This window comes from Rousettus aegyptiacus, unplaced genomic scaffold, assembly GCF_014176215.1.
Source record: "Rousettus aegyptiacus isolate mRouAeg1 unplaced genomic scaffold, mRouAeg1.p scaffold_m13_p_11, whole genome shotgun sequence".
Lineage (NCBI taxonomy): Eukaryota > Metazoa > Chordata > Mammalia > Chiroptera > Pteropodidae > Rousettus > Rousettus aegyptiacus.
In genome coordinates this window covers 6,249,042-6,267,324 of record NW_023416286.1, presented here as the reverse complement: position 1 = coordinate 6,267,324, position 18,283 = coordinate 6,249,042, and the positions used below count along the sequence as shown (strand labels likewise).

Here is an 18,283-nt window from a genome sequence, read left to right as displayed (position 1 = left end):
GCGGAGTTGCGACAGGCTGGCGGCCTGCCACCCAGGAGCTTTACAAAAGCAGTTACACACGTGCCTGTGTGCCTCATGACCTGGAGTCCTGCGATTTCGCTACCACACCCACAGGGCCGACAAGCCTAAGGACAGTCCACGGTTCACACGGGCTAGTTAGGAGATAAGACGAATGCTCTAAACAAAGCAGGAGAGACATAACCAGCGCCAGAAAAGATCAAGAACAGTGCTGCAAGGCTGAGAAGAGACAGCTCGCTTGCCATGTTGGAGAAGGAAAGTGCTAATATTTCTTTAAGAAAAATAAATTGCTAATATTCAAATTTCCACACTTTGAGAAAAATTTAGTTGAGTATTTCTTGATTTAGAGCACTTGACCAGGGAGGATGAAACATACTTTTATTATTTTTAAAAGCCTTTATTATAGAAAATTTCAAACACAAAAATAGAAAAATTATATTATGAATCCATAATGACCAATATTTTACCAATTTTTTCCCCAACTATTTCCCAACAAATATTTGGAATATTTTAAAGCAGAACCTCATATATATGATTTTAAACAAAAAATACTTTGGTATGCACTCATAACAAATAAGGACTTCATAACCTCACTATCATCCCAACTAACAAAATTAACAATAATTCCTTCACTTACTACTCGATCCATGTGAAAATGTCCCCACTTGTCTCAACATGATCTTTCTTCGGCTTTGCTGGTATCAGAATCCCAGCAAGGTTCATGCACTGCCCTCACCAAACGTAATTCAGATTGAACCAAACATACCCATTTGGGTGGCATCTACCAGATTCTGCGTGCGATACATGGGCTTATGAAGCCGGGTGTCATTCCAGCACTTTGATGGAAGCCATCGAGAGGCCAGCCCCTGGCACGTGCAAAGCCTGGAAGACACAGAGGCTGGGGCTGGTCCACCACGTACTCGCCCTCCCCTGGGCAGCGCCTCCCGACCAGACGATGGGAGTGGCAGCAACTTTCACAGGCAATGTCCTGCTGGTCACTCTAGGCAAGGGCGGCCGGTGAGAGGGGCTTCTGTCGTGGTGAAGGCCAGGATGCCACGGAGGGGGACATCTGTCACAGGAGCCCTGTTTCTGTGTCGGGCAGCAGGACCGGCTCGGTCACTGGGACGGTCTGGCCCATGTGGTCCTGGGCCATGCTTGACTTATCACAGGGTCCCTGGGAGCAAAGCTGACGGGCTACTCCACTCAGGTGTTATTTGATGGGTGTCGCAGGAAACCTCAAAATCCGGGGAGTGGAGGTCAGGTCCGAGCCACCACACGGGAGAATCAAGGGCCCTCGCTCAGCTCCCGTTTTCAAGGCGATTCCCAGGCCCTGGGGTGGGCACTCCCCCCCCATCGCGATGGCCCCTTCTAGCCTTCTTCCCCAAGGGGACTCTCCCAGTCTTTCCCCAGTAACTGTGCCCCAAGAAAGGGGAATCCTCGGGTAGTAAAATCTAAGCGACAGTTCCCCGGCTCCTTGCTGAGGGAAAGGAGAGATGGTCCCGGAGCGGAGGTAGTGTGCGTGGATTCACGGTTAGGGGGACCGGCCTGGGGGAATCTGGGAGGCACAAAACGGTCTGGGGAACAAGTATGACCGAATACACCAGCAAACACTCACGGCACGAGAAAACGTCTGTCCCGTGTGACCACGTGGCCCACACGAATCCTTCTGCAAAGGAGGCTGTTAGGAACTGCATGGGTATTATGTCCCCTTCCTAAATGTCCATCTCTGTTTCTAGTCATCGTGATGTTTACTCAAGAAAAAATGGCCATGGTGGCAGAAATGGACGCCAAGCCTGGGCCAAACGCCGCGGGTGTCCCCCTGGGCCAAGTTAATGATATGGTTCCTCCGGGAACCAGACAGCCACTTGTGGGGAGCTGATTACAATGGACCCTTTTCATAACAGAGGGGGTGACGACTGCAATGTGTCCTTACTGGGACGGGCACTTAGTGCAGATTTGGATCTGTCTCCCTTACCTGTCACACCTCTGCTGGAACCTCGCTGCAGGCCTCGCGCGCTGTGACAGCACCTCACACACCGCTTCTACCCAAGGACTGCCCAGTGGGAGAAGCGCGGCGACAGGCCGGTGCCCGCGGGTGTCCTTAGCTCTGTCTGACTCACGTCGTCCAGAAACATGGAATCACAGCAAACTGAACAATGGCGTGATGAAAACCAGGTTACGGAGGCAGCGTGGGGACCTGTCTTGAAGCCGCGACATGCCCTGGACGGGCCCAGCGCCCTGACCCACCGGCTGACACAGAGGTGTTCACCGCAGCCAGGACATACGGACCCAGAGACGAAGGGTAAACACAGGGTTTGCTTCCAAGAGGACTTAATGATACATTTGCAAAATGTATCTAGTAGCTCTGCAGCTACCAAAACTGGATTTATTTCCCCAAGAGAGAAGTCCTTCCAGCGGAATCCGCGGCCCTGGCCCCGCTGAATTAGACCCGAGGCTGGCCCTGCAGGCGGCCCTCTGTGCGCTGGCACGAGGAGCAGCCAAGGAAGACGTGGGCGTCTTTCGTGGTCACTGCCACCATCGCGTCTCAGCTGGGCGAAGGCGGCGAGCTCCAGGCCAGTCTCCCCACTTCTGCCTTTTCTCCCCCAAACTGGGCTTCCTCTGTGAAGTGTCGGTCACAGTGCACCACTCCCCCGCTGCCAGCGGCTGCCCGCTTCACTCACTGTGACCCCAGCTCTCCTGGGACCCGCAACGCCCCCTCTGCCTCGCCCTGGCCGACCGCGCGACCGCGGCGTCCTCGCCCGCCCTGCTCCCTGTGCTCCATCCAGCCGCTGCGGCCTCCTCGCTGCCCCTCGGACACATTCAGCTCCTGCTTATCTTCGGGCATCTGATGTTCCTTCCACTGGGACCGCCCCTGTCCCAGACCTTTACCTCCTGCTCACCTTTCCCGTCTGCACTCCACCGTCACCTCCTGAGAGACACGCGGTCGCCCTCTGCCACCCCCGCTCTCACTCCCCCCACCCACGACTGCCACGCTCGTTAGCGCTGAGATGATCCCACTGACCGACCCATTGGGTCTGTCAAAACGCTGGCATGTAAACCTGTGGTGACGCTTCATTCCCTGCTGGACCCCAGTGGTGCCCGGCTCACAGCGGGTGCCCCACACCTCTTCAGGGCCTGACCCGAGTTGTGATGCACTGAGAAAGGGGGACAGAGGAGTCGCGGCACGTCGAAGCAAGCAGGACTCCGACAGCTGAGACACCCACGGAGTAAGGGCTGCGGCCACCGCGGCTGGCAAAGAGCACGGCCAGGAGAAGTGCCGGGCGCTCGGAGCCTGCGACGGGGACCCGACGGGCAGAGTCGGCACGGCCCGCGTGGCCGCGAGGCGGGAGAGAGGAATTCCCTCGGTGGCACCATGTGCGTATTCGCACTGTGACTTATTTCCCGTCCCCTCTTCTCGGCCTCTGGCTGTCATGACGAGGACGTGCCGCATAAGCTTTCCTCCAGGTGTAACGACGGACGAGGCACTGGCAGGGCCGTGGAGAGGGGACGGACAGCACGCCGGGGGACTCGAAGTCGCCGCGGTGACCGCTGGGCCAGGGGGCGTTTCCATCATGCGTGGAGTAGGTGCCTCCCGTCAGGATGACGTTCTTTTAAAAATGAGAACTCTCGACCCTGCTTCCTTTTTCTTTCTATAAAGTACGACCTGCGTGTCGCCCAGTTCCTGGGTAATGGATCGCCCCTCGCCAGAACGTAACCGACTTAGGGGACTGTGTTTGTTCACCGCTGGCACCTGGCACACAGCTGCTGACCGCGGGAGTGGACCAGCGGAGGGCCCGTCCACAATCCCCGTCCGTTTCCCGCTCCACCCGCGTCTCCTGGGGGATGACCTCCGCGCCACGGTGCCCGCCTTCGCGCACCTGCCTCCTTCTCCCTGTCCCGTGCCACCAGGCGGCGTGCACGTCCTGGAGCTTCGAGAGCCGCATCCCCTATCCTGGGACTTGGACTCCTGACCGAGCGACAGGAGGACAGAAGGACGGGCGGGCCCCCCTTCGTCCCGGAGGGTGGCACCACGGCCACTCCTCCTGACACTCTCCTCCCCCAGCTCCTTCCCCGTGGTTCCCTGGCTCCCGGCTGCCATCCGCATCCTAGACTGGTGCCCCGGCCCTTCCGTCAACCCTGGGAACGCCTGACAGCCTCCCAATAAACCCTCGCTTTGCTTAAGTGGCGCCACTAGATTGTATTCCTCTCCACGGAAGAACACTGACACCAAAACGAAACAACACTGGCCGACGGCTCAGAAACGAGCTGCTGGCACGTGCGCCGGGTGGGAGGAGGAATGGCCCCCGCCCCCGCGCCCCGCCACTCTACCTCTGCTCTGCAGTGGCCGGCGGACCCCCACCCCCGGCCCTGCCCTCAGAGGGAGCCGGCCCTGCCAGCACCCAGGCTGGCTGCCAGCCCCCAGAACCGAGACAACGAATCTCTGCCACTGAAGACACCCAGCTGTGGTGCTGTGCTCTGGCCGCCCTAGCCAACTCACAGAACACGCGTGACTTCATTTCCCTTTCTTCTCACTTTGGAATTACAGCAGTGCTTTCTCACGCTGCTGCATGGTTTTCCTATTCGTGTTATGAACTGTTTTGCGACCCTCGCCCGTGTAACACGCCAAGTCGGCAGTCCGCTGTACCGACACGGATCAACTCTCGCGCTGTCACACACAACGCTGTGCGGAACGCCTTGTGCGGGGAGCCGTCCCTCCCTCTGGATAACCGCGATGCACGTCACCGCAAGCTGCGGACGGGGCCTCAGAGACTGGGCATGAGACCTGTGGCTCAGCTGCCTTGTCGAAGGAGGACACGAACCTGTGCTGTCGCCAAGGGTATGCGGGGCGCGGGCTGTGAATTCTGAAGGGACGGAACACCGATGTACAGCACAGGGGAGGCAGGGGACGCCAGGCGAAGGGGGCAGAGGGGGCTGGAGCGGAGGAGCGGGAGAGGCCGGTGGGACGTGATGCGGGCGTCGCAGAGGACCGGCAACGCGTCTAGGAAGCTGGGGTTCTATCCCGACGACGATGGAGAAAGTCCGCCAGGAAATGGCGGAGTCAGAGCGGACCGTCTCGGTGACTCGGGGGGCTGTGAAGCCTGAGGAAGTGAGGGGGGGAGGGCGGCTGCCGAGCGTAAGGGCTGAAGAGCTTGAGAAGCTGAGGACAAAGGGACGGCAGGGCCGAGTGACCACGGGCGACAGGAGGAACGATCCCAAGGCGTCCGGCCTGCTCAGCTGTGAGGATGGCAAAGGCATCGCGTGGCCAGAGGGGCCGTGGGCACACCGCCGGACACAGGCTCTCTCCCGCACGTCCGGCCCGGAGAGGGGTCCCATTCCCACAGCCGCTGGCCGCCGACTATTTCTCTCTGCCTTCTGGCTCTGTCTGATGGAGGAGGCCTCGATTGCTCCTGACAAATGCGACGTGAGTTAGAAACCAGGCCGGCAGGATCAAGGGCGGCGACATTTCTTCACAACTCACTGATTCTCTGCCCTCCCAGGACACCCTCCTCGACACCTTCTGTGTTCGAACGCATCAGTGACCTTGCCACCATTTCTGGTCGCCAATCGCCATCCTGTCTTTAGAACGCCTCCCCTGACCAGCAATCCACGCTGCTGTTTCTTCCCCTTCTCCGGCCCGGCCTGCCTTCCCCTCCCCCTCTCCCTGATATGTAAGTGCTCCCCAAGTGGCCCTCAGCCCCTTTCAAGTCTCTTGAAGCAGCACGATTTAAATCTCCCCAGTTCTTGCATGTGTGGTCACCACCACGGCGGGGAGAACCTGGCCCCACGGCGAGTTGGCGGTGCTGAAACCGGAACCGGGCCCCGAGCGCCCAGGTCACACGCTCACGCTCACCACTCGATACTTGTCTTCAAAAGGAAGCCGGTGAGCCTAGTGACTGAGGCTGCGATCACCAGCAGCGCGCTGCTTTTCTTTAAAGCAGTCAGCATAAAACACGGGCCTTGGTACGGAAAGTTCTATTTGACTGTTGGCTGAAATCCCATTTCTGCCACTTCCTGGGTGTGTGACTTAGGGCCATTTACCTATTTCTAACTGGGCCTTTTTACCTGTAAAATAAGCAAAATAAGGGTATCTATCCGACATGGCAAGGAGCTAAGCAGATCGAGGGAGAGAACACATCGGAGCACAGAGGCTGGTGCCTGCCACAGCGTGAGTGCTCAGGAAACGCTCGCTCTTGTTCTCACCCAGTGCACACCAGGCCCTGTCACTGTCACCCAGCCGAGTGGCACTGATGCGAATGTTAGTGCAGGAATGTAAACATCGTCCCCAAAACATGCAGTATTCTCTCAGATTAACAAGTAGTGAGTAGGCAGGTGCTGTGTGGGCACATTAACTACTATATTAGGTAACTTTTCTTCGGTGTTCAGAGAATCTCAAACACCCAGAAAGAGCTTGGAAGAGGTCAAGGCACAGCCCTGGGGCTCCATCTCCACCTGCGGGAACCTGGACGCCACAAGAGGAGCACACTCCTCAAACTTGGGGACACTGTGGTGACGCAGAGCGACTCTGGACGGCTGATGGCACAGCCACACCTGCGGGGCAGCCTGCGGAGAACCGTCCTCACTCCCAGGCCAACGACCCCGCCCTGGCCCAGAGGCAGGAGGAAAGGGGCACCGTCGCCTGGGCACCCCGGCGTCAGAGGGAACAGTCAAAGCGAGGGTTCCACGCCAGCCTCTGGGAGGGGAGCCCCGAGCAGGGGGCCCTGGGGGACTCACTGTTGGACGCTCTCATCTGCCGCCGACGTCCCACGCGGTCCAGCCCGATGGGGGTGCTCTGGGAGAAGGTGAACGGCCGGAACCGGGCCGAGACCGCTTTGTAGGGCGGCACCTGGTGAGCTGGCACGGGCGGCCTGGCTGCTGGCTACGAAAGGAAAGCAAGAGGCCGTGAGACGGTGCCAGGAAGTGGCAGCTCCTGCGAGCTCTTCACACGCCCAGCTGCACGGAGCTCGGCTTTCTCACCCCGAAGCCACTCACAGATGTGAAACGGTTTCCCCAGCTCATGTCAAAGGCTTCGGGCTGCACCGAGGCTCGACAGCAAAGAATTCTTCTGACATTTAAATAAATCGGTATCGACCCACCGGCTCTTACCTCACGGCATCACATTCCATCTTATCTGTCGCAACATACCAAGAGGTGACACTCAGGAAAAGCGAAGCGTTAGCTAAGCAGAGGAAGAGCGAATTTAGGAAGTGGTGGCTTTCTCACAGACTAAGACGACGTGTGTGTTCCCAGCAGCAGCCTCCGGAGGAAGCAAAGACAGTGCCAAGGCCACGGCCAGGATGACGGCTTGTGGCCCTGCCACTTCATCCTCCTTCCCTCGCCCACAGGCAGGCACCAGATTAGTATCTGTGGAACGCGGTCCTTGTTTACCTCAACTAACGTGACAATCGAGTCTTGATTAAAAGAATCGGCATCCCACAATTTACCCTGGTCTCTAGAACCATCTCTATGCCCTTTCGATTGTCTGTATTAACTGCCTATATAATTGCATAAAGGCCAAGCTGGGTCACGCTTTCCTTAGGTTTTCTTAATGATCTTTTCATTCAGTTCCATACATGAGCTTACAGTGCACAAAGTTATCTCACTAAGCGCCTTATTGATGCTCTGAAGTGAAATGACTTCTACGTGCTTCAGATCTTCCCTAACTGCATTTCGAGTTAACTACATTACAGTTTGCTTTAGTTCAGAATTCGCTCCTAGCACATAGAGCATCTCAACATGACAAAATGTTTGTGGTATTTTTCAACTTAATTTGTTTTTACCTTAAGAATTCAAATTATTCGATTAAGCAAAGGGATTTCGAGTGTTTGCTATAAACGAGGCACTGTGCTGGCCTTTACAGGCAGAATGTAAACATGAAATCCAATACCAATATAGAATTTCCTTTTTAAGAGAATTTTACGAGTTATTTACGGTATCAGCTAACAAGTTTAAAAAATGAAATTGGGCACTAAATATACCATTCTGTGAGCCCTTGACCAGGCTGAGGTATTAATCTCGCCAAATAACTGGGCCTTTATTTAAATGTTTTGTGTCCTCAAAGAGCTCTTTGGGTAACTGATAAATACTGGTTGAATTACTACATTATACTAATGGAATGATATTAAGATTTTAATCTATTATTAAAGCAGTTGCAAAGCAGCAACTCAAAAGCAAGAAAATGGCAGAAAAAAATACTTCCTTATCGCCTAAAAAATCGATTTCTTCTTTGTTTTCTTATCTTTACATTTTTAACAATGGAAGACACTTTCTCTTTCAAGAATTTCTTCTTTCAGGAAGCTCACTAATGCACCTTGTCACTTTCCCCTTATTCAAATCTCAGGTGATTAAGAACAAACAGCAGGCTAGTTTCACACATTATTATTCGAGATCCCAGCAAAGACAGAAGATTAGGAAAAGGCATCCAGATGTCAGATGGTTAGTTGTAAGTCATGCACGTTTGCAAGGCCAGGAAGAAAGGCTGTGAGCAGATGACATCATCCTCGAGTTAGAGAGAAGAACGGAAAGCTGTGTCCTGTTTAGTTTGCGGGGAACAAAGGGCAGGAAGCCAGGGCCGGCTGGAGCTGGGGCACCAGATCTTACTTGGGTCAGCAGGGTCTCTATTTCTTCTGTCTGGCTGTTCCCGTAGAAGCTGACCCCGCCTATCACAGAGACGGGGCGCTTTCTCCGGCCTTTAGGCCATCCCGCGACAGCGCTCTGGTGCGCAGGGTCCTTGGACGCCGTGCTCAGCTGCTGGCCGCTGTCTACAGTGTCCTCTGTCTGCGGGTCCACAGCAATAGAGTCCTCAGGAATAGACAAGCTCCGGCCGACCGACTGGCCGTAGTCCGAGAGGGGTCGTGGCCTGGGTCTTCTCCCGGAGCCCCACCTCCTTCTGCAGACCCTGTGCAGCCCGGTCCTGTCCTCCTCCTGGGGTGGGTCCCGCCTCCAAGGCTCCTCAGTAGCGACCTTGTCAAATGCGGACAAGTTAGGTGAGCGCCCGTACCCAGGAAGGTATTAAAGAGAAGCTCCGAGTCCACTCCTGCCCCAGCCCTGCCACTAGCCTTTCTTGATTCATTTATTTCAAAATGCTATTTGTTCAAGAGACATAACTGAAGTGTGGATTAAAATAAACAAATCTATCTTTAATCGGAGGTTGGATTAAAACTAATTTAAATAGTGGTGTTTAGTGACCAACGACCAGCTCTGATAAAAGATACTTAAAAATCTGCACCACTGAGAGTTAATAAAAAGCAATTTTAACTACAGTAGGGCGGTCACCCCAAACGTACATAACAGTAGTGTGGGAGGCAGGCCGGCCTGCGGGAGAATGGCAGTGTAATGCTACTCTGCGGTATTGTCTTTCAGCAATGTTTGGACACAGAGGTGCTTTAAGAAGATTAAGTCTGGGTTGTTAGGGCCCGACACTGATTCAACTTAAGTACCTGGGGAGGAGGGGAGAGCACGGAGCCAGGATTCAAAAACCGAGGTCCTGCTCCTAGCTGGCTGCGTGAGCGTGGCCAAGTCACAGCCAACCTTTCAGAATCTTGACTTCAGACTAGACGGCCCCACAGCTGGAGGGCCTACGATCCTAAATTAGGCAATACTTTCTAATTTTTCAAGTAACTTTTTCAGAGGCCACGCAGTGTTCTAGCAAACGACCCACGAGGTCTAAAAATGAGCAGATTTCTGCGCAAGTCAGCCTGGGCCGCTAGCTAGCTTTGAAATCTTGGGCAAGTGTTGACGTCTGTGGATTTGGGTCTGTAACTGTTGGTGGGGGTGGGGATGGGTCCCAGTGAGGACGACAAGCGACAATGGTAAATAAAATAGCCCTTATCAGCTGTAGTTAATTATTGCTCTTAGAAAGCACTGCCATCCCGATTCAGCCCTGCCAGGAGATAACCTTTATCTCAGCAGACGCCACCCAATCTGGTCGCCCAGTCTCCCGGGAGGGCTGTGTCGGAGCTCCAGGGAGGGAGCCCCAGTCTGCGGCAGGCACCAGCCACGTGCCTGGGCGTCTGGTGCCTTCAGTTCTCCCATCTCAGTACATTATTTTAAAGTAAAACTAAAAACAGAACCAGGCACGGGGAGAGAACCAGACGAACCAGGAAAGCCACGTGACTGCGGGGCAGGCCAGGCAGGCCACCCTGGCTTGGAGATGGCCAGCAGGGCTGAGGTGGCCGCCCCCAGCAGCCCAGCCCAGCCCCACCCACGAGCACTGGCCCAAGAAGCCTCACCTCGTGCCCATCGGTGGCAAGTGAGGCCTGAAATGCAGGTCCCGTAAATTTCCAATCGGATGTGCCTAGGCGTCCCCTAGGGTCACTATAAAACCATGATGAAGAGGAGAGGAAGCAGGGAGGGATTTACACGGTCTCTACTCCACCCCTGTCATTCTTCAAATTAGGAAAATGGAGACAGAGAAGTGAAGTGACTCGCTCAGGGCCACGCAGCCCGTTACCATCGACGCTGAAATGCGGGTCTTATAATTTCTGCTCCCATGAAATTTTCCCACCATGCCAAGTCACCGCTGCTCAAAAAAAAAAAAATGGGTTCCAACAACCACAATGACCTTGCTAGGCACTGGCTCTAACACCCCGGAGCGCTATGTTTATTTCATGTCACCACCGAAGGATCCAGAACATAAAAACTGTTCTGAGCTGAAGGTATTTAACAACAGGCTTTTTCCCTGAGCTCCCCCATCTGCCTAAAAGCAGAACCTCCCAGAGGAATGCAGGTGTCCTAAGTCCCCTCCCTTGGGACAGAATTTCTTTCTTCCAGCTGGGGAAGAAGCCTCACCTAAAACAGCTAAGGTCACAAAACCATCACGCCTCCCACCTGTATTTCCGCGGGCCCATTTATCTTCCCTAAAAGTCACTTGCTTTCCCATAAGTGCCCTTCTCCCATATTAAGATGATAGATAAGTCCCCAATTCTAACTCCTTCCTGGAGTCACATTTTTCTTGTCTACATGAATAAAAATCTGTCTTTTCTCTTGCGAATCTGTCTTTGTCAAGTTTGATTCCCACACCCCCCAAGCGGTGAACCTAAGAGCATGAAGGAAACGTTTTCCTCCCTGATGCCGCCATGGGAAAAGAGGAGAGAGATCACGGAAAAGGTAATGTTATTTTCTGCGTTACATATAAAAAAACAAGTTATTGTGGACAGTTGAAATGACTAAGTCAAATGGCACAGGCAGGTGAAGCACACGGTGAGACTACACCCACTTATATTACCACCCTGTGACAAAGTTTCAGAAACGACGTGCTGGAGAAACAGAAACACAGCACACCCACGGCGCTGAGGAGCCTGGCCACGACCTCCACGTGTTTGTTCCCACGTACGCAGCATGCAGCCTGCTCCTCCTCACTGCCGCCGAAGGGAAAGGAAGAGAACGGGTTTGGGAAAACAAGAGGCTGTCCTAGCTGTTCAGGTGACAAATCCTTCTGAGACCGAAGCACACTCTGGGAAGTGATGGAGGCCAGGTAATGGCAGGTGTGCTGAGGGCAGGGCTCGGAGGGCACAAGTCGTCCGCTGGGTTCCCTTAAGGCATCAGTCCCACCCAGGGGGGCATCCAAGCGGTAATGCTACTAGAAGCATCTACACAGGCCTACTGAAGATGTAAAAGGAGAAACACCCCCTCTAAGTGGCACCGAATGGTCAAGGAATTGCAAAAATTAGTTAACAGAATGACAGATAAAACTGAAATGTCCACTTTACTCCCAGAAGTACAGGCAGAGGGACGTAAAATCCCTCCGCTTTAAGCCCACATTCAAACAGAGATCCTTAGCCAGAAGCGACTTGTTTTCCCCGTAGAACAAATCCAAACCCTGATGCATATCCTGAGGTTGAATCTTCTTTGAGCGAAGTTTAGGTACTTCCAAACAGGACCTAGGGTCATCCAGGGGAACGCAGCGGGAACGCAAACACTCAGCACCACACACGACACTGCGACAAGCCGGAACCTACCCCGGACCCTGCTCCAGGAGGCGGCGGCCCACAGACACACTGGAGGACCAGGCAGTTGACCACATCCATGCTGTCCCAGGTCTCTTCTCGCCTTTCAAACACTGACGTGGCTGAGCCAGAGCTGTCAGCTTCTCCTCACAGGCCAGCAGCCTGAGCTTCAGACAGTGCAGGGCTGGAGTGGCCCATTCACACCCAAGCCATAAACTTCTGTAAACAGATCTGTCAGAGGGGTGGCTGCCCTTTTAACTCTTGCTTCTCCAAACAGTTTTAAAGTTCTTTCCCTAATCAGTGCTCCTACATTTTTTTTTTCTTTCTGACACAAGATTTCTTTACTTTATAAAAGTAAAAAGCCAAGATAGATCTTATTACCTCCAATTAGGCACTTCAAAGCATTTTTTGAAACTACAGTGAGAGTAAATCACTAACCTGAGGAAAAGAGATAGGCTCACACGCACCAAAAAACCTTAGGTCATCTCTGTCCACTCAGAAGTCTGATCTAAAGAAAGTATACAGTGTCCAACTGCAAGTGTCCCGGGCGGAACTGTGTCCTCCTGTAAGATATGTTGAAGCTGTGACAGCTCCCCCCGTCCCCACCCCCAGCCCCGTATCTGTGACCGTGAACTCACTTGGAAATATGGTGTTTGTGGATATACTGACTTCTAAAATGAAATCACACTGGGCTAGGTGAGCCCTACTCCACTGGCTGGTGTCCATGGGACAAGAAGGAAATTTGGACACAAAGACCAAGAAAGCAAGCCACGTGAGGACAGAGGCAGCATCAGGAGATGGGTTTGTTAAGCCACGGAAGCCCGAGGCTCTCCCCTGGGGCCTGACGGGGAGCTCCGGCCGCCCACCTGGATTTCAGACTTCTGGCCTCTGCATCAGTGAGAAGCAATGACTGTCATTTTAAGCCATCCGGTTTGTGGTCATTCGTTACAGCTGCTCTAGGAAACTAACCAAGTGAAGTAATTCAGAAGAAAATATTACAGGCAAAAAATTAAGATGCTCTGTATAGATTCTTTAAAAAGGCTAAAGCACAGAGACTTTGCTCTGAACGGTCAAAGGGACTCAAAATGCCACGAAAACAATACCGAGCCTCCCAGGCCTCCCAGGCTGCGGAGCCCTAGACACTGCAGGAAGGGCGGTGCAGTCACCCCAATGGAGGGGAGAAGGGAACACACTATGACAACGTTTAGGGGACTGCAACTATGACAGTGATGGAAGCCACGGCTGCCCGTGACATGCCAGCCTGTACCAGGCATGTTTTCTTATTCACCCTTCCCAACCGCCCTCGGAGGCGGGAACTATCTGCCCCATTTTACAGTGTAAGACACTGAGGCTAGAATCAACACGATTACCTGCGCAGGTTAACGGGCTCGCAAGCGGGAGAGGCCCTCTGCCCTGCCCAGTCCCTCTCATGTCACAGTCTATGTCCTTTCCGCTCCGCATCCTTGGCATCTACCTTTTTTATAAATTAAAGCAAGTGTACTTTTTAAAAAAAAAAAAATTAAAGTATAGCTCACACACAATAGTGTGTCAGTTTCGGGTGTACGACATGGCGAGTCGTCACCACGCGAAGTCACTACACGTTACTGACTGCGCTCTGCGCTGTACTTTACATCCCACGTCCACGTTTTTAAATGCATAAAGTAAAATAGGATTATACAGTAAACTGCTGATTTTCAAAATACAATGATGAAAATAGTAAAAGCATTGTGCTGTGATGTAACACATGAATTGAGAGGAGTAGAGTCAGGCCTGCTAACTGCGTGCTCTGAAGTACGAATGAGTTAAGAGACACTTGAGGACAGCAAAACCTGTTGCATAATGTGAAAAAGATCTGTGATTTCTACTGGCGACAACAGCACAGGTGCTCCTGAAACCCTCCGGTGTGACGCCTGCATTCATAATGAAAGGAAATGCTCCATTTGTGGCTGGAGGCTAGCGAAAATAAAAATAAACCCCCACTTCCTGATTTCCGTCTGCGGGGATGTTGGAAGCACATGGGTTAAAAACCTCTGGCGTAAACACCACCATGTAAGAGCGGCCTGCAGCGCCGGGGGTGCTCCAGCCCCAGAAAATGACACCTTAGGCCCTGGCCCGTCCAGCGGCCTCCTGTCCACGGGGACATGCCCAAAGACCCCGGGGGAGGCCTCACACTGCAGATGGCGCTGAGCCCTGCCCTCACTGCCATCCCTACACGCACACGCCTTTGCACCCAAGGGAGCCCCTTACGGCGTCTCTTTGGCAGACCCGAACTGCCAGCGTCACTGCTTGTGGGCCATTTCTGAGTAAAATAAGGCGACTTGAACAGAAGCACTGCGACGTCACACAGCTGATCCGATCTGATCTGATAGCGGAGGTGGCTGCTGAGCGACTAAGGGGCGGGTGGCGAACACAGGATGGAGACGCTGGACAAAGGGACGAGTCACGACCCCGGTGTGGATGCGCAGGGCGGCCAGGGACGTCATCACACTACTCCGAACGGCGTGCGACTCAACACTTAAGGGCTGTTTACTCCTGGACTGTCCCGCGTAACAGGTTCGGACCGTGGCTGGCCACGGGTGACCGAAGCACGGAAAGTGAAACCGTGGATGAGGGAGGGACCACTGTGTATTATAAAAACCACTATTTAGAGCCCTATATCATTACCTGACCTCCCTTAAACGGAAATGAACGTATCAGAATAAAGAAGACCCCATGCCTTTTTATAGCATGAGTGTTGGATACAGAGTTCTGAGCATGAGATGTTTTGTCCTAGGATTTTAAATGAGGAGGAAATTCATAAGATCCAAGATCAACTACCACATTTTTAAAGAGCTGAAGGCAAGAATAAGGAAATATTTACATATTTAGAAAGAGAGAAGCTTGAGCCCTAATGACAGTTTTTCCCTTTTTGGGGTGATTTTTAACACTAAATATATTGACTTAAAAATCTTTTTTAGTTTGAGGAATAACTGACATATAGCACTGTGTAATTTTAAAGCATAAAGCATAACGACTTGACTGACATGTGATGTGAAATGCTTACCACGGTAAGTTTTACATCCATCATTTCATAAAGATTAAAAAAAAGGGGGGGGGGAACGGGTTTTTTCCTTGTGATGAGCACGTTTAGGAAGCACTCTCAGCAGCTTTCAAATACGCCATCAGCAAGGTCAACTACAGTCACCATGTTGTGGATCACATCTTCACTACCTGTTTATCTTAAACTAGACGTTTGTCCCTAAAATTCTTAAGTTTCCGTCAGCGTGCTTCAACATCTACCAAACAGTGTGTTGTCAGATTAGTAAAGAGGACGCTGTCGCGCCCATTTTGGAGACGGAAAGGCAGGGATTTAACGAAAGGCCGTGTGACCGAGTTCGGCACTGCATGCGGTTCCGTCTCTGCGAGGCCAGCACTGGACGGAGGGCCTCCCTCTGCAGCTGAAGGCAAGAAAAATGCCCAGTGGTTTTCTGGTTTACGGCAAAAACCCTGAGCAGCAACTGCCAAAATCACGGGACCGTGCGATGCTGCTCCGCCAAAGCTTCCAGACGCTCCTCTAGCGTCTTCTCTGAGCTGCCCAAGGTCTTCTGTCACCGACACGCGCTCGCATGTGTGTGACTCTTCCTTATGTCTTTTCCTTCCGTGGCCCGTGTCTCTCCTACCTGCACGCTTTCTCTGATCTGTTCCCTTCTCTCTCCTCGTCGCCCAGAACTTTTCCCTTAGCTGATCAGACGTGAAACTCAAATATGAGTCGGTTTTGTTTCATTTGGTTTCTTGTCCTTAATTTTTAGAACAAGCAGTGGAATAACCTTTCTCTCTCCAAAGTTGCCTTTTCCTTCACAGACCTTGACGGTGTGTGGTGGGGTCGCCTCGGCCCAAGCTGAGGTGCACGGAAACGGACCTCCTCCCACCCAGGTCTTCTAATCCCCCTCCCCTAACACCTGCAAGCCTTCACGTGCCTTTTCCCAAAACACTCAGGCTAGTTAAGGAACAAACAATGTGTGTGTTGGGGGGGTAATTTCTTAAGAACAAAATTTAAGTGACCGCTTAAGTAAAGAGGAAAGGCAAGAGGCAGCCACTGACTTAGCTCTGAAATAAATGACAAAGCGTCCTCCATTTACCGCCTCAGAATTGCACAGGTTAAGGCTGGCTCAATGCCTCCTTTCCGTCTCCTACAGTTCAGGGACCGTCTTGGGAAGGGACGGACACCATCGGTGACATGTCCCTCCCCTTCCTAGGCTCCTGGCCTTAGCCTAGATCTGGACAGGGCCTGGGCAAGAAACAGATGGGGAGGAATAACAGAGTTTACTGGGTTATTCCTTCCATGGCTTTTTTACAGCCAAAAGTGACTATTAACTGGGGTTAGAATTTTCTAATCTTTAGCATGATGTAAGGTTACAAGCTGCAAGACTCTTCAGTGGTTGCTGGAATTCCTAACACAAATGAGATGCAAATGACTAAACAAGAGGGGCCCCCATTATCATGGAGTGGGATTATATGTACATCAGTAACTTGATGTAACTTTTAAAAAGTTAAAAAAAAAAAAAGAAGAAGAAGACAGACAAAAAACGGCTGTTATCTGGAAAGCCTTGGTTCGGGCCGTTTGTTTAAACTATTTGAACAATTAATGCTTCTCATCTCCCTTAAAAAGAGAGTACGGTGAGGATGTTAGATACTTCTCTCGTCCTGACAGGAGTAAAACTGATGATTAAAGGCACTTAAAACACAAGTTGTGAGCCTAAGGCCTTTGTAACTTTTTTAGAGGCAGAACAGATAATTTATTACAATGCTAACACTGAAGCTCATGAGAACGCTTCATTTAACGCCGTTAGCCTAGTTCCATGAGTGTAAAAACACACTTAATGATAACTATGAGAAATCCTATGCTGATGAGGTTTCCACCCCCAGCCTCTGTAATCATCATTCACAGGAATTCCGTTTTCCGGGCTTCACTGAAAACCTGACCCTCCCACCATCTCAGAATCAGCAGTGACACAACGCAGAGTCTGACACTCAGGCAGAGAAAGTAACAAAATTGTGGGTTGTGGTTTTATGCCTGGACTTGTTAAGGGTAAAAAGACAGTTTAAAACCATCATGTTATGAAATAAATGAACATGATGATTCCATCCTAAAATGTATTTTATCTCTGAAACACATACTGAAGAAGAGAGGTCTACTTGAACTTTCTTTTTTCAATTAATAAAAAGCATGATTTTACAAAAACGAACCTACTTTCCTCTTTCCAAGTTGTTTCTTGATCGAGGACAATTAAATATTCCAAAATCAAGAACCGTGTTTCAGAACTGAGTATGTCAGAAATCTACTGTTTTTCTAAACCATTTTGAAGAGAGGTTTGTTCTTAACACGGTTTTGACTTTCTTTGTACGCCTGGGGTGGGAGGAATCGCGAGGGGGCGGGAAAGACAACGGGAAGCAGGAGCGGCAGCTCCCGCTGTGATGACAGAGGAAGGTGTCTGTGTTCGCAACGTCACTGGCACTGTCAAGTCAGGGTTGACGGCACGCCAACATTTAAATCAGGAGCCCCGAGAGCCTTCGGAATCATGGAAACGAAGGGTTCCCGGTGGGAAGGTAGAACAGCATCTTCGTGCATCGTCTCTGCCCCCAAACTGCTCTTTAGCTTTAGTTAAGGCCTTCTGAATCCCGGTTACGCCCGCTGGGCACCCTAATTCTCCCCTGGTCCTCACAAACCACAGCTGCCCCGTCACCACGTTCTGTCAATCCCCCAGTCTCGGGAGGAACGTGTTCCGCCATTCCATCTCATGGGACTGCCTCAACAGGCCGTCCTCCACCCCACTCCTAAAACGCACATCTGCTCCCAGCGGGCCGCCGCGCAGAGCAGACGTGGGGGCGCTGAAAATCTCCTCCGACGTGTCTTCCCAGCTCTGTCCTCAGACGCGATTATTCTCCAGCCACACAAACCACTCGCCACCTGCCGCACGTTTACCCCTGCAGCTGTACCTGAGGTTAGGCTGCTCCCTCTTTTTGTCCCTTGCCAGCCTGGAGAACTACTCCTTCAAGATTCAGTTAAAATGTCGCCTCCTGGAGAAAAACTTCATCAACTCCCCTGGGCTCTGACTTTGCTCTTTTTCGGGCCGCTATAAAAAACCACTACGACATTTACATGGCATTAATCTGTTTACCCAAGTTCCCACAAAGGCAGCCACGTGCATCCTTTCCAAAGTACCCAAGGCTGTGGCGATGTCCGCAGAGTTTATGCCAGTGCCTGAGAAATGGGCCAACACACTTCGTGAAGGTCAGGGGATGGATGGGCGGACAGATAAACGAGCAAACCAAGGGGCAGC

At 52.2% G+C, this 18,283-nt stretch overlaps 1 protein-coding gene across 7 annotated transcripts in view; it reads right to left on the bottom strand.

The window, feature by feature from the left end:
• SPATA13 (spermatogenesis associated 13) overlaps positions 1 to 18,283 on the bottom strand; it is a 284,285-nt gene that overhangs the window by 40,497 nt on the left and 225,505 nt on the right. For 5 of the 7 annotated variants that reach the window (XM_036228451.1, XM_036228453.1, XM_036228449.1 and 2 more), the window contains 2 exons: positions 8,617 to 8,979; positions 6,751 to 6,895 (listed from right to left, as the gene is read on the bottom strand). In XM_036228451.1, the coding sequence (XP_036084344.1) occupies positions 6,751 to 6,895; positions 8,617 to 8,979 (508 nt within the window). Of the gene's footprint in view, positions 1 to 788; positions 5,427 to 6,750; positions 6,896 to 7,008; positions 8,590 to 8,616; positions 8,980 to 18,283 lie in introns of those variants that run through there. The other 2 variants (XM_036228454.1, XM_036228456.1) reach the window with 2 other exon arrangements.